Source organism: Rhinopithecus bieti, unplaced genomic scaffold (assembly GCF_001698545.2).
Source record: "Rhinopithecus bieti isolate Rb0 unplaced genomic scaffold, ASM169854v2 scaffold_27306, whole genome shotgun sequence".
In the NCBI taxonomy this organism is placed as follows: Eukaryota; Metazoa; Chordata; class Mammalia; order Primates; family Cercopithecidae; genus Rhinopithecus; species Rhinopithecus bieti.
Window position 1 is genome coordinate 1,681,967 of NW_016812395.1, and position 24,430 is coordinate 1,706,396.

The window sequence follows — 24,430 nt, forward strand, 5'->3', positions numbered from 1 at the left end:
TCAATAGCATCTGCACCTCTCAGAGACAGTGAGTGTTTCTGGCAGTTGGAAGGAAGTTCGGAGCCTGGGGCACCCAGGATGGAGGCCCCGAGTGGGAAGGAGGAGGTGGGAGTCCTGGCAGGCAGAGGACATGATGAGGGGTCAGGTCCTACCAGAGGTCAAGGAGCAGAATGTAGGGGGAGCCAGGGAAAGGAACAGAAAGAAAAGGGGTGTGTGTGTGTTTTGATATGGAAGGTGGGGGACTGTGGGGTGCAGGTGAAGACACTGAGAAACTGAAAGCAAACCTGCCCTCAGCAGGGTGGTGTTGTGGCCAAACCAGTCCTGGCGAGGCAATGAAACCATTCCCACTGTTTGCTTTCCCACGTGCCTTTTTCTGAATGTTGTCACCCGGGAGGTGTGGCCACACTTGGAGCAGCCACTGGGGCATCTGTGATTTTAGAAATAGCTGTATCTTGTCCACTGGGGGCTGCTGATTAACTCCTGATGTCCCCAGACCCCATGCCAATCATTCCATTGCCTGGCTGGGGCAAAGCCTGAGCTCGGTGGAGTCTGGTTGAAGATGAAGTGGGGCCTCTCTCTCTGAAGAATGCCCAGGGCTCAGGCAGTTGAATAGAAAACTCAGTGTGCTTCTCTGTGGATCCAGTCCAAAGCGTTGGTCAGCATTTGCTCAGAACTCTGGGTACTCCTGCCTAATTAGGGCCAGGCAGGGTCCAGATCCTGGTCCTTCCTGGAAAAGTGAGGCCCTTCCTATCCTCCCTTGGGCTCCTCTGGGCAACTCTCCCAGGGGAGGCAGATGAGCCTTATGGCAACTGTGCTCCAAGGGGCCAGCCCAGGCCTGGGGAAATGGTGCTTGGCTTTCCAGAACTGCCCAGGTCCTGAGAAGTCTGAGGGGTGTGGGAAGGGCCCATAATGGGGGGCAGTGGGAGCCTCCTGGCTTGGCTCCCTGACGAAGACATAGGGACGTGGCTGGTGCAGCTCAGCTACCCAACTGATGACCTGCCACATGTCAGGCTCCTTCTGCTGCCATTTCTCACCCTCCCTGCTCCCTCCTGACCAAGGGTATTAAAAGGTATGAATCTTATCCTGGGTCCAATGTAACAAAAATTTAAATAAATTTCCAGGCATGTGGCCTGGTCTGCAGAACGAGAGCCTTCTCACTGTGCATTGTGGTGATGGAGTCAACCACAAAGCTCTCAGTGGTTTGCAAAACTCAATGCAAATTCTAATCCTTAGGAGAGTCATCTTTCTGCCTGTGCTTTTTCCTTGCTTGTCCTTCGGTCCCTGCCAATTTCAAGGAGACAACGTGTCACATGATTCCTTTTAAAGTTGGGCTCTGGCTGGTGCTGCTTTTCCTACCCACTGCCCATCTGCCAGCTCAAAAGACAACCTGAGTGCCGGGTGGGGTAGGGGAACCGCCACAGTGAGTGCTCAAGTAAGAACAGAAATATTTGACTGGACTGGTCCTAACAGAGGCGATTTTATTACCCTAAATGTCCTGGAAACGCTGTTGCCTCTGGCTCGAGAAGACTCTAGGCTTGGTCATTCCCGGATGACCTGCTGCAGCGAGCCTTGGCGTCCTTCTGCAAGTGGCTGTGACATGAGTCATGGGGGCAGTCTCTAGCGAGGCTGAACAAGAGGTGGGCACAGAACAGGGAGGTTGCATCTTCTCCCCATCAAAAGTGAGAGACCAGCAGGCTGACAATAGCCACTGGACCCCCTGGGGCTTATGGTGGGGACCAAGGGGCCAGCATCAGCAGGAGGAGGTTGAGCCCAGGGAGGACAGGTCAGGGCAGTCCAGGCCCTGACAGAAGTGACCTTGCTGTTAACTGCTGAGCAGTGCCCGTAATATCAAAACCAGACATTGCCTTAGGATGGAAAGAACACGCTGGGTGTTTTCTTACCATCCCTCTCATTTAAAGGAGCAGTGAGGTCCAGGTTCCTAATTCTTTCCCTTTGTGAAAGTCGCCACTTTTATTCAATAAGGGAGCCTCAGGCATGCTCTTACAGTGGTGCATTAATGTCACAAACAAAGCAGATTTTATTTTTATTTGAATTGGCCAAATAAAACGTTCTATACAAGGCAAGCCGTTCAACATGAAATATTTAAATTAAAAATAAATTACTTCCATCCTATATAAATCTCTAGCTGCCACATACAAATGAAAGATATCAGTTATAAATGAAATAAGTTAAAATAAATGGTTGTAAGGAGCTAGGTGTGGTGGCATGTGCCTGTCATCCCAGCTTTCAGGAGACTGAGGTGGGAGGATGGATCCCTTGAACCCAGGAGTTTGAGACCAGTCTGGGCAACATAGCAAGATCCTGTCTTAAAAACAAACATCATTGTAGGATCCTCTGTTACGACCAGCATAGGTTACTGGTTTGCTCCCTAACTTGGTTCTAGACTCCAATATCTCTATTGAATAAGATTATTGAACAGTCCTTTGGGACAGCCCCTTCTTAAAAGACCACTTGATGCCCAAGTCTCCAAATAACATTCAGGTATGAGGATCAGGTGTTCAGAGTCTAAAACAATGGTTGAAGAGCAGAGATAGCAAGGTGGAATCCCAGAAGCCCAGGCTTCTCAGCCACCCTCTGCCTTCTTATGGTTCACCTGGAGATATGGAAACAGCATAAAAAGCATGCATAGGCACAGAGCAGCAGTCACACATAGCAGTTGAGTCTGAGACCTGTAATGTGGCCAAATACTTCTTTGTACCAACATATGGCAATTTCCAGTACTGTCTTAGGCTGAATTTACCATAGGATCTCTGGTTTCATTAAGTGAGCTAGATTAATTTAAACCTCGGAATCAGAAAACAAACCTTTGGGGGCAGAGTTTAGGCCACAGATGACAAATATACAAGGCATGTGTCAACTAATCCCTCCATGGGTAAGCATTACTAATTGACCACTGCATTCTTCTATCTCAGATTCCATCTCTACACAGCACTTCGGGCAGCCTCTACCCATCAATCATGTTTAGTGTTTGGGATGAAAATCATTTATTAACCTTGGTCCTTCTCTATATTCTAAACTATTTTGTGTGAAGGAGTAGCTCTAACACAGGCATTGAAGCCTGACACTCACATGAGTTAGGTGCCTTAGTCTAATCATTTAACCTCTTTGAATTGGCATCCATTAAATGGATAGGGCCACCTAATAGAATTGTTAGAAAGATTAGGATGATACATGTAAATTGCCTAGTATCATGCCTGAAACATAGTAGGCATTTAATAGATGATAGCTATAACCATCATTATCATCATTATTATTATGTTATAGTTTTAAGGCTACTAATGTTGACAATGGAATTGATGATGACATTTTCATTGATAGAACAAAAGCATAGTATCATATATGAGGTTGAACCATATGAAATTGATGCTTGTTTTCGACCTACAAAAATGGCAACTTTTTCTGGTTCAAGCTAACATATAAGATATAATAATGTATTTCATTCAAATCCCTTACTTGTTCCAACATTATCAGAGTCTTCCCTTCAATGGTTGCCCCCAGAGACACACTCTCTCACCATTTAAAAATTTCCCCAAATCAGTTGCTAGAGAGTAGGCAAAGCAGGTAGTCCCCTGGAGAGAAGTTGAGGACCTAGTGTCTGGTTCCACTATCTGGTATCTGGTCCGTAACCTCTGAAGGCCTCCATTTCCCCCTCTGCAGATTGGGAATAATTGTGCTTTCTTCCACAGGGGTTTTGTGAAGATAAGAGATAATGGATGAGAAAGCACTTTCAAAAGTTCAAATTATTATACCAAAGCAAGGGATTATTGATTCCACTAGACTATGCCACTTCAGAAAACATTAGCAGTCAACATTTAACTTTTAATGTTTTTCTATAGAAAAACTGCACATAAAAGAATAGAGAGTTCATGCAATCATGCCAAATGGCCATGAAAATCAACCTTGAGTATATTCTCAAGTGGATATTAGAATTACTGACTTAATATATAGTGCTTTGTCCTTGAAAATTATACCTTGTCAAGGTGAAGTAAATGCAGTAATGGAAACAGTAAGAACCATTGTGTTTACAAGTGCCTTAAAGTCAATTTACACTAGAAAATCACACACTTTAGAGCAACTCACAAGGAGGACAGAGGAATTGCTATTTTCCTTCCTTGGAGGTCTTTAAAATGAGCTGGGAAAGTTTAATTTTTTGCTTAAAGATAGAGATACAAACTTTATGACCTCCCAAAGTCACTTTCAGACCAATGGCTTTAGCATTTCTAAGAAGGGACAGTTTTATATTTTGCCTTCGAGGGACATTTCTTTCCTGTGCTCTATCCGAGGGTGATCAATGAGTGAGGGAGGATAATGGGTTTGGACCAGCTACCAGCAGACGTGTGTGTGGCTCAGTTCCAATCCTGAAGTTTTCTCCTCTTGTTCAGGGAACCTCGGCCAAAACAGGGCACCTGAAGAGGGTCACCTTTAGTCGGCCTCAAAGGCGCTGTTGGTGGCTCCCACATATTCAGACTTCTTCTTGTGCCTTGTCCACATTTTCCGGAGGATGCCGGGGACCCCGCAGGAAGCACTGCCCGTCAGTGGTAGAGAGGCTTCCGCTCCTTGGGGAAGGGCTGGATACTCTTCAGTCATCTTCTTGAGATGTCTGGATCTAAAGAAAAGTCAGGAGTGGGTGGGGAGGGTGTTCCGCTCACGAGCCAGACTTCATTTTTGCCCTCGAGAAGAGTGGCCAGAGCTCTATCTCCTCTGCTCCTCCTCCATGACCAGGATCCACATAGCTGTAAGGTCACTGTAGGGACCCTCACAGGAACAGCTTTCCCTGGGGAAAGCTTCCCATGGCGTGAATGGAGGAGGTGGCCCTGGACACCCTGGTTCAAGGATTTCAAGTTCTGCTCCTGTCCCCCTGCTCTGGGTCTGGTCTTGCCAAAGGCTCTGCATCCCTACCTCTCCAGCCTCTTTGTGAACAAACTTGCTGGAAAGGACAGGTCCCCAAGCAGCAGCTATTGAAAAAGCATGAAGTCTGGGATAGGTTCCTGCTTCCCATCTGCTGTGTGACCTCAGGCAAGCGACTTAACCTTTATCAGCCTCAATTTCTTCATGTGCAAAATGGGGATAATCTCATCTAACTCAAGGGGCTTTTTGGAGGAGGAAAATGAGAGAGTGAAGCATCTGGCACATTGTGGGCCTCAACATGTGTTCATTACCTACACCCTTCTCCCCTTAGGTGAAAGAAATGGTGGCCTTACTTTTCTTTTCTGTAACCAGGGTCCAGGAACAAATCGAAATGACAATGACTGAGTTTAGAGAGAATGGAGCCATTTAGAACCCTTTGCAATGCAGCCATGTGGACTGAAAGGGTGGCCTCTGTCATGGCACAGTGAAGTTTTTGCTTGTTTACACCAGCAGCCAGCAACAGTTATTGCCACTTAAAAACTGTACCTCATTAAGGTAAAATAAATATGATCCAACCTTTTTGGATATTTATTGGATATAATTGAATCAAATAAAAAATTTTTTGTTTTCTCCAATTAAGTCCCCATACATTGAGTGACACATGACTTGGTTTTTATAATTCTTTCTAGCCAACCTTCTGTCATTCAGAAGTGCTCCTCACTAGCCTGTTCTTGCTCTGACCTCTCATTGCTTTCAAAGTGTACAGTGCTCAGGCTGACGGTGTAGTCTACAGCCCCACCTGCGTGTATCCAACATGTTCCCAAGTGCATGGCTTCCCAACTACTAGATGAGTTTCCTGAAACACGCTGACAACAGCTTGTGCTAAGCTCTCCACACATTATCTCTTTCAATTCTCAGGCCAGGTGCGGAGGCTCATGCCTGTAATCCCAGCACTTTGGGAGGTTGAGGCAGGTGGATCACTTGAGGTCAGGAGTTTGAGACCAGCCTGGCCAACATGGCGAAACCCCATCTCTACTAAAAATACAAAAATCGTCTGGGCATGGTGGTGGGCGTCTGTAGTCCCAGCTACTTGGGAGGCTGAGGCTGGAGAATTGCTTGAATACCGGAGGTGGAGGTTGCAGTGAGCCAAAATTGGGCCACTGCACTCCAGCCTGGCGACAGAGCGAGATTCCCTCTCAAAACAAAACAAAACAAAACAAAAACCCAAAAAATTAATTCTCACCACAACCCCCTAAGATGGGTACTCCCTGTGATTCCTGTTTTACCTTTTGTTTTGAATGGATGGGGACAGGAAGGCTGAATAACTTGCCTGAAGTCATGGTGGGTTGGTGGCAGTTCCAGGCTAGAAAGCAGATCTGAGAAAAGAACCTAACCCTTTGCCACCCTGAAACGCCTGTGGTGTGGAGGACGTAGTCCGGGGCATACAGGTATGTGCTGAATCAAATTGAAGACTCACTGTCTTGGTGCAAGGCAGAAGGCAGTGTCACTGAAGGGTGTTGGGGGTTATCCACTCCTGCCTCCCTAGCTGCTGGTTCTGGATAAAAGCGAGTAGTCACACTGCAGTTGCAAGTGTGGTTTGGAACCTCTGTACTTGACACACTTCTTAACTGGTGGACAGGGGATCCTGAACTTACTCATGAGACATTTCTGATGCCCACATGCTTATGGGAGGTTCTGAATATGGCTCGCGATTACATTCATCTAATTAACCAAAAAGCCTCCCAAATGACTTCTCCAAGCCTAAAGAGTGGCGTTAATGAAGTGGAAACCATGAAAAACTCTCCCATTTAATCCTAGGGAAACAGTTGATGAGGCGCTGCAGAGACCCAGGATTATTGGCCTCATTAAAGGTAACTTGCAGCTGGCATGGGTTTGTGTCAGCCTCTCCAGGGTCTGTCAACCAGGCAGCCTGGTGCTCTTCTGGGGAAGGAAGGATCAGGACAGTGGGAGGCCACAGGTGTTGGGGCCAGAGACGCAGCACTTACCCTCTCATCAGAACAGCTCCCTTCTCTGTGCCCATGGCTGTCGCCTCCAACGAGGCAGAGGCCGGAGTTTTCACTGAGATCCGGGGCACTGGCGGAATCTGCCATGAGGAAGCGGGAGGGAGTGTGAGGATGCATCTGCCTTCCCACTCTGGCCCTGACTGAGGCCGTCTGCAAGTGGGGATGACTGAATGGAACCACCACCACCCAGACATAGTCCTCATCATTCAGCAGGTATGGGACTGCCTGGGAGGGCTTGATAAACAGTGCCGGGCCCCACCACCCCAGCTTCTGAGTCCATGGGTCTGCTGTGGGCCTGAGAATCTGCATTGCTAACAATTCCCCAGGTGCTGCTGGTGCTGCTAGTCCTGGGACTCCACTTTGAGCCACTGACCTAGAGAAACTCAGGAGAGAGAAACGAGAAACTGGAGACAGCGCAGCTCAGTCTTATGTGGCAACTGCCACCCTCACACCTCCATCATCACTGGTGTCCAATTTGTTACTAAATTCTGCAGATTCTTGCTTTGATTAGGCTGTGTAGGGTAGGGCCAGCCCAGCCTCTCCGTTTCCTCTGCTGCAGCCTTCAAGCGACGGTGACCTCCAACCTCCTTGCTTCCGACCAGATCCACCACATTCCTTATGCCCCTCCTTGGACTCTAGAAGCATAAGGCACCCCCACCCCCGCCCAACCACCATGCAGGGCAGATCGACTCTACAGCTGTTCCTCCAGGCTCCCCAGCACAGGACGTCCTCATCTATGCAGTTCGGCCTCCCATTGGTCCCTGTGTGTGTCAGTAGCTCCACTGCTAGCAGCGGGTGCTCCCTTCTCTGATGTTCACACAGCAGCACCTCCTCCTTCACCCTCTGGCTCTAGGCCTCATCTGTCTCCCCTTTAAGGCTGCTTCCTCCAGGAAGCCTTCCCTGAGGCTGGTGGCCCATGTTGATCTTTCTCTGTCCTCAGGTCCCCACAGCACTGAGTGTCTATGTGGGTAGCAGGGTCTGGGACTGGACCACTTGGCAGCCCTCCTCACCTGTCCCAAAGAGTGGACAAGTACTCAGGAACATGGAGAGTTAACTGAAAATTAACCAGTGGCCTAACCAGGGCTAAGTCCAGAGGCCGCTTGCTGTGTTCTTCCCCCTAAGCTCTATCTAAGGCTTCAAGTCACCACATTCCTAAAATCACTGGGAAATTCCCGGTCAAGGGCACTTTCTGCATCCCTCCTCCCACCCCAAGCTGGCCGACTGCGGGCAGAGCTGCTGCCACCTTGTGGTCCATCTGAACACTTCCTTCCTGTTATGCCATGGGACAGTGAACTCCCACACCCCACATCTCTGGGTGAAAGGCCTTGTTCCCACTCTTTTCCCCTGTCCTTAGGCCAGTCTCACCCAGCACACTTCAGCACTGACTGGGATTTAGCTGTGTGAGCCCTGGATTGCTCTCCCATGCTGGGGTCACAGATCTCTGATAAGCTGTGGGACCCCAGCCCCAACTGTCTCCAGGCGTGAGGGAGGAAGGGTCTGTTGTGCTTCCTCCTTTTCCTCTTCGTTCTTTTTTTTTTTTTTTTTGAAACTGAGTTTCACTCATGTTGTCCAGGCTGGAGTGCAGTGGCAGATTTTGGCTCACTGGCAACTCTGCCTCCCAGGTTCAAGTGATTCTCCTGCCTCAGCCCCCCAAGTAGCTGTGATTACAGGCATGGCTCACCACACCTGGCTAATTTTTGTATTTTTAGTAGAGATGGGGTTTCACCAGTTGGCCAGGCTGGTCTCAAACTCTTGATCTCAGGTGACCACCTGCCTCCGCCTCCCAAAGTGCTGGGATTACAGGTGTGAGCCACTGTGCCTGGCCTCTTCCTCTTCATTCTTATTCCCTCCCTTTGTAACTATATCCTCATCACCACCCTATACCCTCCCAGCTTCCTCTGGACTCCTGCTGTCACTGACTCTCTGCCAAGGACACTGTCTGAGGCCAGCTTAAGGGCTGGGGCCAGTCAGTCCAAGATCATGGCTACCTGCCTCCTCTTGACCTTGCTTTTTCTCTGGCTCAGGTGAGGGCAGCTGTTGGAACTGTCACAGCCTGATAATCTTCCCTCAACATCAACCACCCAGACCTCCTGGTTTCCCCTGAGTACCAGGTTGGGAAGAGGAAACAGCCCTGTGTGTGGTTTTCCTAGAATAGTGATAACCTAAATGAGATTCCCTGGATTAGGTCTCCTGCCCAGACCAGGAGCGAAGCACCGATATCTCTGTCAATTTGTTTGTGATGATGAGGGCCTGGCACAATAACTTGGGTCTCTTCTGGTTCTCACATTGCACCACCTACGGATCTTGAGAGCGGATATTCAAAGAGTCTAGGATGCCTGAGCTGACCTCACTTCCAGCCACTGCTGACTCTGCTAACCAAGAAGGAACCCAACATTCACAGCTAGAGATGAGAGAGATGTACTGATAGGCCTGGAGATGTGCCACTCCATCTCCTTCAAGGAAGGACAGCTGCCCAGCTGTGGGAGGGAGGACAGCAGGGTGGGTAGCAGAAAGCTGTTAATTCCTTCAGGTGGGCTTGGCTGTAGAGGGCCACCTTGTCAAGGTCACACCCTTCCTGGCGCAGCCCACATGCCTTGATGGAGTGAGAAGGGAACATAAAAGCTTGGTCATTTTGGCCTGACTCAGACCAGTCTGAGTGGGTAATGCTTGTCCCAGACCTCCCCACAAGGTGTTGAAGCCCTAGTCCTGGATGTGATGGTATTGGGAGCAGGGCCTTTGGGAGGTGATTAGGTTTAGATGAGGTCATGATGGTAGAGATCCTATGATAGGATCAGTGCCCTTATAAGAAAAGGAAGAGATGCCAGGGATCTCCCTCTCCCCACATGCACAGAGGGAAGGCCATGTGAACCCACAGTGAGAAGGTGGCCATCTACAAGCCAGAAAGAAAGCCCTCGCCAGACACTGAATCTGCTGGCATCTTGCTCTTGGACTTCCCAGCCTCCAGAACTGTGAGACGTTGTTGTTTTAGCCACCCAGTCTATGGTATTTTCTTACAGCAGCCTGTGCTAACTAAGATACTGGTGTTTTGTGTTTCATAGCATGTGAGAACCTCACATCTCTTTTCCCCTGTGACTAATTCCCCTGGGAATTAGTCAGGCATTTCTACCTGGCAGGGTCCTGTGATAGAAACCAGCCCATCCCGCCCCCACCCCCCACCATGTATAAGATGTCTATTGGATAATAGCTTCTTTTGTTTGCCTAAGAGCTGAATTTCTTACAAGAAAGAGAGAAGCAGCCAGGGATGTTCCACAAGGGCACAAATTAGAGCCAACTGAGAGCTTTTAGGAGCAAAGAACAGCCAGTTATGCTTTTCTAATAATCCTCAGGCCTGGAACAAAGAACACTGAGTCTCTCTTCATGGCACAGGAGAATTAGACATGACCAGAAGCTTAATGCACAACAGATACAACTAAGCAGGCTTATTTTACTTACCAGAGATTTTCCATATGCTCGATTCCCACACAGATTTGATGTTTTGGGTTCAGAAATCCCCACTGCAACATTGAACAGAGGAGCTATTACTCAGTGGTACTCTGTGTTCTGCCTCCCCCTGGCTCTGCATCAATTACCTTGTTAGCCAATCAACCATGGCAGGGAGTTTCTAAAGGCCTTTGTACCAAGCAGCAAAACCAGGCAGGAGGGTCAGGCCATGAGGCAACGGTCATTCTTCTAGGGGAGCTGGAACTAAGGCCTAAATAAGATCAGTGTGTCTATGTACGTTCATTAACTACAACAAACATATCCCTCTGGTAGAGGATGTTGATGGATAGAGGCTGTGCTTGTGTGTGTGGGGAGGCTGTCCTTGTGTGTGGGGGCAGGAGGTATATGGGAAACCTCTGTACCTTCAGCTCAGTTTTGCTGTATACCTAAAACTGCTGTAAAATTAAAGTCTATTTAAAAATAAGATCACACGTGTGGATCATTTAGCACTGTGTCTGCATGCAGTAGGTGCTCAGAATGTGCCTTCAGCTCTTCCTTCCTTCCCAAGGCCTCAGATCACAAGAGGTTAAAGAGGTTCTCAGAGTTAAGTCTTTAGAGCCGGGATCAGTTATTTAACACGGTGCTCTGGATACCCCTCTAAAAATGAGCAGAGAACACTTCATGCGTGTGCTGGGAAGGAAGTGCAGCCCCATAACATGGAAGGACCGGAGTGTATCAGATCAGAATCATGGGACACTGGCTTTACGAGAGGTATGGATGGAGAACCTTCTTTCTAATGCCTTTATTCCTGATGTCCCAACCTAATTCTGAGTAGTTTTTGCCCTGAAGCTTCTGAGGATTCAGGTGTTGAGCTGAGGTAGCTGACAAAATGTAGGGGAAAGCTGGCTTTCAGCACAGGTCTCTCTGGGGCAGATGTCCCAGGACAAGCCCCATCTGACTATACTACAGAATCTAGAAATAACTCCCCTCCCACAAGAAAATACCTTAATGCAAATGAAATCAAGTATTACAAGACTACCAAGATTAAACTATAATGAATGGAGCCCTGGCATAACTAATAATAATAGCAGCTCACATTTTTGTCTGTACGCCAGGCACTGTACTGAACACAAACCATAAAAGTATTACCTCATTTAATCCTCACCACAGCCTTTCTTTTCTTTTCTTTTGAGACAGGGTCTCACTCTATCATCCAGGCTGGAGTGCAGTGGCATGCGCAATCTCTAGCTCACTACAGCCTTGACCTCCTGGGCTCAATCAATTCTCCTACCTCAGCTTCCGGAGTAGCTGGGACCACAGGTGCACACCACCATGCCTGGCTAATTTTTGTTTGTGGAGATAGGGTTTCGCCATGTTGCCCAGGCTGGTGTGGAATAGTCTGTACTTTCCAGTCAAGGAAACGAGGCTTTAGAGATACATAACAGTTATGATAAAGCCAGGTAAGGGTGATTTAGGGAGTAGCGAACTGACTTTGGGTGGTCTTTCAGGGTTAAGGAGGCTTGACCGAGGGACCCTCTACCCTGGCTAGAAGAAAGTGGAATTTGCGAGGTGGAGAGACACAGGGAAGGCAATCTGCAGAGAACAGTGTCAGGGAAAGTCCTGGGAAGCAGGATATCATGGAGCTGTCACAGAACTACTCCACAGCTCAGGGCTGTTCTACATGATAGAACGGTGAGGACAGGGGTGTCATAGGAGGTAGCCTTGGAGAGGTCAGTGTGGTCTGGAGGGCAGAGGCCAGGAGCAGACACAGTACTTAAAGCTGAGGGCGTACAGGGGCAGATTTCTGCTCCATGTGGACCTCTCTGGTAGCCTGGTGGGAGGGGCTGGAGGCTGGGCCCTTCTCTGATGATGTTCTCTACACAGTCGAGATGAAGGGAGGGGGAGCCAGGGTAGCTCGAGGTAGGTATCAAGAGGGCTAGGAGAGAAATACCTAGGAGTTGATGCTGTCAGTGTTTCATGTCGAAGGGGTGGGGAGGACAAGGTGGCATTAGGGAAAACATCCTGGGGACTTGCTGGGATGAAGGATAATAGCTCCCACTGAGAAAGGAGGAAAGGCTTGAACAAGTTGGTTCTGAGGTGCCTGAGGATATCTCAGAAGAAGTCCTGGAGGCAGCCAATTCTCCCAGGCCCAGGCCTGGGGACTGCCCCATTTCCAGGCACCTGAGAGTTTCTCAGTCAGGTCTCTGCATTCAGATTTCCTATAATTCCCAGGATACCCCAGAGCATCTTTCTCCCAGGTGAGACAACTACTGCGTCCAGGTGCCGTTTATGGCTCAGGAAAAAAGCAGTTTCAAAATCTGAGCTCCCTGGAGACAGGCACCTTTCTTGACAGGAGGACGGTCTGGCTTTGACTCAGAAACATTCCCTCCCTCCCACCCACTCTGGAATCTCTCAGATTAGAGGAGGTGAAGGAATTGAACCAATCCCCAGCCCAGTCTCTCTCTCTCTCTCTCTCTCTTTTTGAAACCTCACTGGCATATTTTCTGCATGAGCTGACTGTCACGTGCTGGGCAGATTCTCTCCATATCATAACTTATTGCTCTTGTCTTTTAGAATAAAAGACTGACTCAGGCAGCCCAAGCTTCCACAAACTACTTAGAAAGGAATGAAAGTGATCCCTAAAACTAGACAGTTGGAAAGACATTCCCTGTGGGGAAGAGGCACTAGCTAAGGAATCAAAAGACCTGAGATTTAATCTTGTCTCTGTTGCTTACAAGCAGTTCGACCTTCGGTAGGTCAAACAGTTTCTATGGTTTCAGTTTCTTCTGGAAATTGGCAGAGGGGCAATTGCAGTAAATCAGAGGCTCTCTACGTTCAGGGTGCATTAGAATCACGTGGGGCGGGGGCAGTGAAGGGTGGTGGGGAGAGGGTTGTTAAAACACAGATTAATGTGCCCTAAACCTGGAGTTTCTAATTCCATAAAATTTGCATTTCCAACAATTTTCCGGGGACTGCTGCTGCTGCTCCCGGGACTCCACTTTGAGAACCACGCATTAGATCATCTCTAAATCCTTGCTGCTCAATATGTTGTGCCCAGAGCAGCAGCATCTGGAAGCTTGTTAGAAACATAAAATCTTGGGGCCTACCCAGTCCTACTATATTTGAATCTGCATAAAAACAAGATTCCTAGGTGATTCTTTTGCATATTAAAATTTGAGATTTGCAGAAGATGGCTCTAAACTCCCCACTTCTATGATTCTATACGAAAAGATAACATATTCGTCTCTTCTCTCTTTCCAACACACATCACCACCCACCCACCCCACTTATATAGAACACAGAGAAAAATCTACTCCTCGTCTTAATTAGGCAGATTGTGGTTTTCCTAATGCTTTCAAACTCTGCATACATATACGTGTATGTAACCACTTAATAGAGAATATAGCTTGATGTATGAGTTCTTATGCAAAGGATCAGAGGAGCAGGATTAGGTTCTTAGCAATCAAAGAAATCTTGGTGGCCTGGTCTAGCATCTACAAAGGGAAAACTCAAAGATGGATGGAGGAAGGGACTATACTCAGTAGAGTCTTATTTCAGTTCTTGTAATATACAAAATTGCCGACGCCCAAAGGCTTTCCAAAGGACACCCTGTACTTTCTATTGTGTATTTTTGGAGTTAAAATATGAATAACTTTAGGTTGTGGGCATAACAGAAATAACCTAAACCAGCAATTAAAGGCAAAATACCATCATAGACTTGGGTGGGCTAGAGGCAGATTCCTGGTTAGCTGCTTGGGGTGGAAGCCATTAAAAAAAAATAGCATTCAAGGTAAAACTATAATGTTTCCAGTTTTCAAGACAAACTTACTCCTACATTCTTGTTATAGATTGTTGTTTGGGTCATTCAAATTTAGAATGGTAAGATTTTATGATGGCAGTTTATGAAGAGCCTGTACAATTTTACACAGACACACACACACACACACACACACACATTCTCTCTCTCTCTCTGTTAAATAAATTATGCGAGCCTCCTTTGCTTCATGGGTCATGATTTTCTCTCCCCCAGAGCATTCTGATTTACACTATCTCTAGAATAAAGTAGGGCCTCCTGTGGAGCAAGATGGTAGATAAGGGCCCATCTCAGTGGGTCATGCTTATAATCCCAGCACTTTGGGAGGCCTTAGCCAGTGGATCACTTGCATTCAGGAGTTCCAGACCAGCCTGGGCAATATAGCAAGACCCCGTCTTTTAAAGATTAAAAAAAATTAGTTGGCCGGCCGGGCGCGGTGGCTCAAGCCTGTAATCCCAGCACTTTGGGAGGCCGAGACGGGCGGATCACGAGGTCAGGAGATCGAGACCATCCTGGCGAACATGGTGAAACCCCGTCTCTACTAAAAAAATACAAAAAACTAGCCGGGCGAGGTGGCGGGCGCCTGTAATCCCAGCTACTCGGGAGGCTGAGGCAGGAGAATGGCGTAAACCCGGGAGGCGGAGCTTGCAGTGAGCTGAGATCCGGCCACTGCACTCCAGCCTGGGCGACAGAGCGAGACTCTGTCTCAGAAAAAAAATTAGTTGGGCATGGTGGCTGTGCACCTGTAGTCCCAGGAAGGCTGAGGCGGGAGGAAGGCTTGAGCCCAGGGCAGTGAGCTGTGATTGCTGCCACTGCACCCGAGCCTGGGCAACACAGTGAGACCCTGTCTCAAACGAAAAAAAAAAGGAAAAAGTATTTACTCATTACGCACACCTAGGAGTGATTGTTTTATAGGTAGAAGATGTGTGGGGCTAAGTAAGGTAAGGCCTGAGAGCAGGTGCTTTTGTGGTGGAAACAGCATTTACTTGGGAAAAAACACAGGTGCTTGGTCACCTGGCGCGACTGAGGCCTCAGCCACCTCCAACGCTGCCCTGACCTGGGCGTGTGGATGGCTCTGAGTGGGTCCCTGCGCCCAGGGAGGTGCGGGAAGCTGGGGCCGGGACTCACGTACCGTGTCTGGCAGAGGTTTTGGTGGGGTGGGCTGTGGGCAGCCGCGCGGTCTGGAGCCTCCCGAACCTGCGGCCGTCCCCCGGGTCCCTGCGGTCTCCGCGGTGGGGTAGCAGCTCCAGGGGTTGGTGCGTGTACAGGTCCGACTCGATCACCACCTGCCGGGCGGGGGAAGCGCGGTTAGCTCACTCCTCTGCTCGGGCCTCGGGACCCACGGCCCCCAGGGCGGGAGCTTTGCAGATGGAGCTCGCGTCGAGCGAGTCTCTTGATTCTTCCTAACTCCAGTGAATTCTAGTAGCAGCGACAAAACCTGGGCAGGAAACCGGCCAGAAGTGGCTGCTTTATTTGACTTCAGACTGCCAAATGGTGCCATGGGGCAAGCAAATGAGGGTTCTGGAGGGGACAGGGGTGTTTTTCAACAGCAAGCCCTTCACAGAGTTAGGAGCCTGGGCCATCAGACCAGAGATCTGGGCAGGTCAGCTGCCCAGTCGCCTGACGTGTTTTGACAATAGGACAGGCCTTGAAACGACGGCAGTTCTGGAGATCGAGGTCTTACAGTCTTTGTAGCTGAGTGGACAACACCCTTGTTCATGCAGACGACAACTTTTTGGATGCTCTAGCAGAGCGAAGACCTAGGGAGAGGGCTCAGGCCCAACTTAGTCTCAGATTTTTAAAAAGAAGCCGCTGGCAAAGTGGAGCAGGGGGCACGGGGTGCTCTCCTACCCGCGCCCCCACTTCCCAGAGCAGAGTGCCTGCGTCAGGGTGGAGCTGGGAGATGAATTTCCACTGGGTGTGGTTCTGTGCACGGAAATCTTGATAAGCCAGAACAAAGGGCCCAAAGCTAAAATGTTTTCAGTCATCACCACCTGCTGAGTAGTTATATTGGGAAGTTACTCTGTTAGAGTCCACCAAAATGGGCCTTAAAAATTTTTTTATTTTTTGAGATGGAGTCTCACTCTGTCACCCAGTCTGGAGTGCAGTGGTGTGATCTCGGCTCATTGCCAGCTCCGCCTCCCGGGTTCACGCCATTCTCCTGCCTCAGTCTCTCAAGTAGCTGGGACTACAGGTGCCCGCCACCACGCCTGGCTAATTTTTTATATTTTTAGTAGAGACGGGGTTTCACTGTGTTAGCCAGGATGATCTTGATCTCCTGACCTCGTGATCTGCCCGCCTTGGCCTCCCAAAGTGTTGGGATTACAGGCGTGAGCCACCATGCCCAGCCGGTATTATTATTATTATTTTTTGGAAAAGAATGTAATAAAAATACTTAAATCATTGAGATAATTTAAATGTAAAAACTTGAGACAAATAGTAGCCATTTTATCTTACTATGGAGAGTCGTGAAGGGGAATCTTGGTAGTTTGGGCTCTGATCCTGCATATTTATATATAGGCAGGACACTGGGTCATTCATTCTGGGGGTGGGGGGGGGTGGGCAGCCCTTTCATCACAGCTGTTCCTGATTTTATTTTCATTCTCTCAGCATCGCTCTCAGAGAGGAGGAGTGAGGACTGCTGCGGAGTTCTCAGACCCACTTTGTAGAAGGAGGAAGTAAGGCAGGATGTGAAGCCTGGAGTCCACAGGAAGACTGCCGCTGCCTTCCAACATTTCCTCCTCTGAAAGGGAGACAAATGTTCCCTTTCAGGAACAAGAACCACCACCTCCCCATCTCTTCTCTGCATGGTGGGGAGGGAGAATGGGGAGGGAGAGAGTGGAGTGACATTAGCCGCTCAGCCCAGCAGCCAGATGGATGTAGGAGGTTTCCTGGGGGTGGCAAGGAGGCCAGCTATTTCCCAGGTCGCGATTGGGGTCATGCCTCCTCCAGCCCACCAAAGCATGCCAGTAGCAGGAAAGGAAAGAGGAGAAGGGCCCGGCTCTGAGCCTTCCTGTTTCTTAGCTGGGCCTGATACTTGGTTCTCATTTTCCACAATAACAGAGGCTCTGAGATGGCTGCAGCTCAGTGGGTTAGGCCCGTCCCAGGAAACAGACAGCTGAATGGATGGATGTGGCCTCCTGAAAGTCTCCTGGCAGCCTGGTTTATTTTCTGGTCTATAGGACACAGTCTGAGTTTGCTGCTGGTGGTCTTAGAACACACCGGTCTGAGAGGAGGCTCTTTACATCCTGAGGATAGGAGCAAGATTAGAGAATTAGGATGGTGGTATGGGATGTTAATGAGCAGGGAGGAGGAGAGATAAGGGTTGAATGCTGGAAGTTTCCTCTTCTAGGTCAGCAAACTGTCAGCTGAAGTTGGGGAATGTACTAGAGTAACAAGCGTTACCACAATAAAGTAATACTCCTTTGCTGGTCATAGAGAGGTCAAGGTAGGAAAAGCAGAAGACACGAGCTAACACACAAGCCTCAGGATCCCATCCGCTGACATCTTTGATTCACACTTCTGCTTATTTGTTGCCTAGATTGCTGATAGGCAGTTAGAAAGACAGTCAAGAAGACCGAGATAATAGAGAATCACAATGCTTTGGGGCTGAGGGGATCCACAGAAATGTTCTAGCCCAATTCTAGCCTAATTTTATACATAGGGATACTGAGGCCAAGAGAGGCCATGTGTCTTACTCAAGACCACAGAACTGTAAGGGACAGAGCCAGGATGAGAACTATGGTTTCATGCCTCCTAAGTGCGTGATCTTGGTAAACCCATAGAAGTGCCTATATTCAGGCTGGGTGCAGTGGCTCATGCCTATAATCCCAGCACTTTGGGAGGATGAGGTGGCAGATGGCTTGAGCCCAGGAGTTCAAGACCTGGGCAACATGGCAAAACCCTGTCTCTACAAAAAATACAAAAACGAGCTAGGTGTGATGCCACGTGCCTGTGGTCTCACCTACTTGGGAGGCTGAAATGGGAGGATCGCCTGAGCCCAGGAGGTTGGGGCTGTAGTGAGCTTTGACCATCCCACTGCACTCCAGCCTGGGGGACAGAGTGAGACCCTGTCTTAAAAAAAAAGAAAAGGCCTACAGCCAGATAGGAATTTTCAAGTGCAAGTGCAATTGGTTGCTCTGTGCATTTCTTTTCTTTTTCTTTCTTTCTTTTTTTTTTAAAATTTTGAGACGGAGTCTCACTCTGTCGCCCAGGCTGGAGTACAGTGTGGCATGATCTTGGCTCACCGCAACCTCTGCCTCCCGGGTTCAGGCAATTCTCCTGCCTCAGCCTCTCAAGTAGCTGGGACTACAGGCACGTGCCACCATGCCCCGCTAATTTTTGTATTTTTAGTAGAGATGGGGTTTCACCATGTTGGTCAGGCTGAGCTCGAACTCCGGTATCAGGTGATCCACCTGCCTTGGCCTCCCAAAGTGCTGGGATTATGGGTGCGAGCCACCGTGCCCGGCACTCTGTGCATTTCAAAAAATCAGGAGAACCCCACAAATATTTCTCCTCACAAGCTTGAAATCTGGGAAGAATGTGACCTTTGCAATCTCATTTATCCATCTTTTCTGATGGCTGACCGCCTGCTTATTCTGAAGGGGCCACAAATCTCCATTGTCGTGGCTCCATGCCAGAAGGCTTAACTGACCCACATCTTTGTGTAAGTTTATCTCCTTGAGCTAGTCCTATGATAGTGGGCATCGGGATGATCAAAATATCAATAAAATTGTCTAAGAATTAAAAAAATTAAAGACTGAGAGAACATCTAGAGAAGGAACAGTGTGAGGCTTTGCCTTGAATTTGGAAGAAATACAATTCAAGAAGAGTCAGAGAGGAAGGAAAGCTGACATTAAGCATCGCTCGGGGAGGAAAGAGATATTTGAGAAGAAGGAACCTGATATCCATCCACATGGTAGTCTAAGGGATGAGAAGAGACACAAATACAAACTTAAGACCATAGGAAGTTGTAAATATGAGTACAGTTGCAAAATAAGAATTATTTTCCTCATCAAGATAACCAATCACAATTGCTTTTAGATCATCAAGTTGGAGAAGACAAAGACTCAAAGGGAAGCCAAGGGTCAGTTGGTTAGGGACACAAGAGACCAGAGACAATTCTTTCCTTTTTGGGATTCACTTTTCCCATCTGCAAAAGGAGGAGGTGGACTAAAAGACATTGCCTGTCTTCTAATTTGAATGGTCTGTATGACTGGGGCTGAGTTTTACAAGCAGGGGCTGGGCTAAGCTAACTGTTAGGGGAAATCAGAAATTCAGAAGCAAGTGCAAAAGGCCAGAGAGCACTCCTGCACTGTCCACCTGGAGGAAGACTGAATATGGGAAGACAAGAGCCAAACTTCTTGACCAAAAGACTGAAAGATCTGTGGTGAAACTTTCTTAAACTCCAAATTACCCACGGACAACTCCTTCTCTTTCAATTTTTGGGAATACCTCACCCACTGCTCCTTGAAAGTTGGGAGCATTTTCCTTCTAGACTTTGGGATTGAATTTTGAGGGACCATGAGAAGGATCAGAATCAGTTTCCCTACAATCAAATTTTCCATCCATTAGAAACCCTTCTCTTTCTTAATATGCAAAAGGTTCTCAAAAAAGGCATACAGTGCTTGCTTCAGCAACACATACACTAAAATGGAAATGATACAGAGAAGATTGCCATGGCCACTGTGTAAGGGTAACATGCAAATTCATGAAGTATTCCATATTTTTACTACAAGGCCATAAAAAAGAACAAAATTGGCTGGGCATGGTGGCTCACACCTGTAATCCCAGCTCTTTGGGAGGTCGAGGCTGGCAGATCATTTGAGGTCAGGAGTTTTGGACCAGCCTGACCAACATGGTGAAACCCCGTCTCTACTAAAAATACAAAAAAAAGTTAGCCAGGCATGATGGTGGGCACCTGTAGTCCCAGCTACTCGGAGTCTGAGGCAGGAGAATCGCTTGAACCTAGGAGGTGGAGGTTGCAGTGAGCTGAGATCACGCCATGGGCACTCCTGCCTGGGCAACGGAGTGAGATTGTCTCTTAAAAACAAAAAAAAAAAAAACAAAAAAACCAATAAAACAAACAAGAAAAACCACGTCCTTTGCATCAACATGGATGCAATGCAGCTGGAGGATATTATCCTAAGCAAAATAACACAGAAACTGAAAACTATATACTGCGTTCTCTCACTTATAAGTGGGAGCTAAATATTGGATACATGCAGACACAAAGATGGAACTAATAGACACTGGGAACTCCAAAAAGGAGGAGAAAGGGAAAGGGGAAAGGGTGGAAATACTACCTATTGGGTATTATGTTCACTCCTTAGGCGATGCTATCATTAGAAGCCCAAATCTCAGCATCATGCAATATACTTATGTAAAAAACCTGCGCACATACCCCCAAATCTAAAATAAGGAAAAGGCATATAACTGAGAGAAATATAGGCAAAAGACATGAGTAAGAAACCTGAAGGGAAAAAAATGTTGAAATGATCAATACATCTATGAAAAGACAAAGAATCACATCAATAATTATAGAAGTACAAATTAAACAGGATATGTTTACCTATCTGATTGTCAAAGACTAACAACATTGATGCCACAGAGTATAGGCTCAGCTGTTCTGGAAAAGCTGTTTTAAAACATAATTGCTGGAAATTTGCCAATGGCTATAAAATTGTTTCAATGTTTATCTCCTTGGGCCTAGGATTTTCATATCTATGAATTTATCCTCAGAATCATTTAAGAACATAAAAATATGTTCAAGAATTTGTTGTGGCATTATTTAATAGAAAAAAATGGGGAATCCTATTTATTGATAATTTGGTTAAATAATGAATCTAGAAAACTTCAGGTTTGGTTTGGGTAAAAAAAATTATAGCACATTCATACAATATTGTATTATACAGCCGCTATAAAGAATGAGGTAGGCCAGGCACAAGGGCTCAGGCTTGTAATCTCAGCACTTTGGGAGGCTGAGACACTAGGTTTGCTTGAGCCCAAGAGTTCAACACCAGCCTGGGCAACATGACAAAACCCTATCAAAAATAATAATAGTAATAATAATAATAAAGATTTAAAAATGTTTGTGTATATAAAAAAAGAATAAGGTAAAGCTATACAAATGAATTCGCATAGAAAGATATTCAAGATTTATTAAGAGAAAGAAGCAAATTACAAAGCAGTACATTATCAGACAATAAGGCATAATATAGTTTAGTATATGGAAATTTTTCACTTAAAAAAAAAAAACCTGGGCCGGGCATAGTGGCTCATGCCTGTAATCCTAGCACTTTGGGAGGCCGAGGTGGGCGGATCGCCTGAGGTCAGGAGTTCGAGACCAGTCTGGCTAGCATGGTGAAACTCCGTCTCTACTAAAAATATTTAAAAAAATAGCTGGGCATGGTGATGGGTGCCTGTAATCCCAGCTACTCAGGAGGCTGAGGCAGAAGAATTGCTTGAACCCAGGAGACGGAGGTTGCAGTGAGCCGACATGGTGCCACTGCCCTCCAGCCTGGGCGACAGAGTGAGACTCTGTCTCAAAACAAAACAAAACAAAACAACAACAACAAACCAAAACCAAACAAACAAAAAAAACTGGCTGGGCACTGTGGCTCACACCTGTAAATTTCAGCACTTTGGGAGGAGGCCGAGGCGGGGGGATTGCTTGAGTCCAAGAGATTGAGACTAGACTGGGTGACATAGTGAAACCCTGTCTCTACTAAAAGTACAAAAATTAGCTGAGCATGGTGGCGCATGCCTGTAGTCCCATATACTTGGGAGTATCACTTGAAGGGAGGATCACTAAAAAGGGAGGATCACTTGAGTCCAGGGGGGTCAAGACTGTGGTGAGCCAAGACCATGCCATTGCACTCCAGCCTGGGTGACAGAGTGAGACCCTGTCTCAAAAAAAAAAAAAAAAAAAAAAAAAAGAAAAAAATGCCCAATACTTATTGAATGCTTATACACGTCAGGCTCTGGACTAAACATTTTATATGCATTAAATCATTTGCCAAAAAAAAAAATGAGAAAAAAATGAAATAAATAAATGTGGCTTTTGTTGCAGAAGAAAAAAAAATCATTTGCTCCTTCCCATGGTTCTTGAGATACGTTCTCTCATTATCCTTATTTTAATGCTAAGGAAGTTGAGTTCCACAATAGCTAAACAACTTGCTCAGGGTCGCATAGCTAGAAATGGATAGAACTGGGATTTATAGAACTGGGATTTAAACCCAGGCCATTTGACTCTGAAGTCTACACATCTAACCCCTCTCTTCTGTAGCTTCTCAGGATTTGCTGATAGTATACAGTAGTCCCCTTTCATCTATGGTTTCAGTTACCCTTGGTCAAGTAGAGTCTGAAAATATTAAATGGAAAATTCCAGAAATATTTCATAGGTTTTAAATTTTGCACCATTCGGAGCAGTGTGATGAAATCTCACACCAATCCACATGGCCCCTCCTGGGGCATGAATCATCCCTTTGTCCAGGGTCTCCATTCCGTGGACAACCTCCACTTGTTAGTCACTTAGTAGCCATCCCGGTTATTAGATTTAGAGGACATAGTGATACAGGGTTTAGTACTATCCATGGTTTCAGGCATCCACTAGAGGTTTTGGAACATATTTCCTGCAGATAAGGGGGGGACTACTGTATTGTATAAAATTTTATATAGCATATACTGCTTTTGGAAATAAAAAGGTAATACATTTATATTCATGTATATATTTACATGTATAGTATATGTACATGTTATATACAAACAACAACTAGTAAAACCCCATCTCATTCAAAGGACATTAATTTTTTTTTTTTTGAGGCAGGATCTCACTGTTTGCCCAGGCTGAAGTACAGTAGCATGACCATGGCTTACTGTAGCCTTGAACTCCCTGGCTCACATGATCCTTCAATTTCAGCCTCCCAAGTAGCTAGGACAACAGGAGCATAGCACCATGCCTGGCTAATTTTTTTTTTTTTTTTTTGAGATGGAGTCTTGCTCTGTTGCCCGGGCTGGAATGTAGTGGCACAATCTTGGCTCACTGCAACCTCTGCCTCTCAGGTTCAAGCAATTCTCCTGCCTCAGCCTCCTGAGTAGCTGGGATTACAGGTATGCACCACCATGCCCAACTAATTTTTGTATTTTTGGTAGAGATGGGGTTTCTCCATGTTGGCTAGGCTGATCTTGAACTCCTGACCTCAGGTGATCTGCCCGCCTCAGCTTCCCAAAGTGCTAGGATTACAGGCGTCAGCCACTGAACCTGGCCGCCTGGATAATTTTTTGACATTTTTGTAGAGTCGGGGTCTCATTATGTTGCCCAGGCTGGCCTCGAGTTCTTGGGCTCTAGCTAACCTCCTGCTTCAACCTTCCAAAGTGCTGGGATTATAGGTGTGAGCTACAGTGCCCAGTCGAAAAACATTTTTAATGGAGAATAGGCTTTTGAAAATTGAGATACTTCAAAAATTGAAATGCTATCCTATGAAAAATTGTCATAGAAGTAGAAACTCCAGTACAACCAGGAGGAGACAATTCAGTTTCAACTTTAAAGCGCAAAGATGTATTGACAGTTTTTATGTAAAGGTATTTATATATAAAATGGTAATTGCACAGCATTAAGCTCTAAAGACATGTAACCTAATTTTAGAGTAATGCATATGCATGTTAAGGCAGCAAAACATAATACAAAAAGAGGAAAGCCAATGCTGGTGATGTTGGTGGTAAATGGACAAGCACTACTGGAAGCCCTCCAGTTGTTCAGAATTCCTGACAGTATGTGACAAAACTGTAAAAAGAACTAGTTTGATCAAATCACAATTCTCTACATCTAGCACAATGTTTGTCACACACAGTAGGAATGCAAATATTTGATGAAGGAGTGGATGGATGGATGAAATTGTTCTTATCCTTTTACGTGTTTATTCTACTTTGAGGCCTATGCTCTGAGGAATTAATCTGAAAGAATAGTATTTTGGCCAGGTGCCGTGGTTCATGCCTATAATCCCAGCACTTTGGGAGGCCAAGGCAGGTGGATCATGAGGTCAGGAGAGCAAGACCATCCCGGCCAACATAGTGAAACCCCATCTCTACTAAAATACAAAAAATTAGCCGGGCATGCTGACATGTGCCTGTAGTCCCAGCTACTTGGGACGCTGAGACAGGGGAATCCCTTGAACCCCGGAGGCGGCGGAGGTAGCAGTGAGCCGACATTGCGCCACTGCACTCCAGCCTGGTGACAGAGCGAGACTCCGTCTCAAAAAAAAAAAAAAAAAAAAAAAAAAAA

General features: G+C 46.8%; 1 protein-coding gene across 1 annotated transcript in view; it reads right to left on the reverse strand.

Annotated features, from left to right (window-relative positions):
• Nucleotides 1-2,006: 2,006 nt before the first annotated feature.
• Nucleotides 2,007-24,430, reverse strand: part of VXN (vexin) — a 27,934-nt gene continuing 5,510 nt past the window's right edge. Inside the window, exons 3-6 of the mRNA XM_017896325.1 lie at nucleotides 15,281-15,434; nucleotides 10,347-10,408; nucleotides 6,876-6,973; nucleotides 2,007-4,627 (exon numbers count right to left, since the gene is read on the reverse strand). Of these exons, the coding sequence (XP_017751814.1) occupies nucleotides 4,444-4,627; nucleotides 6,876-6,973; nucleotides 10,347-10,408; nucleotides 15,281-15,434 (498 nt within the window). The 3' untranslated portion in view covers nucleotides 2,007-4,443. The remainder of the gene's footprint in view (nucleotides 4,628-6,875; nucleotides 6,974-10,346; nucleotides 10,409-15,280; nucleotides 15,435-24,430) is intronic.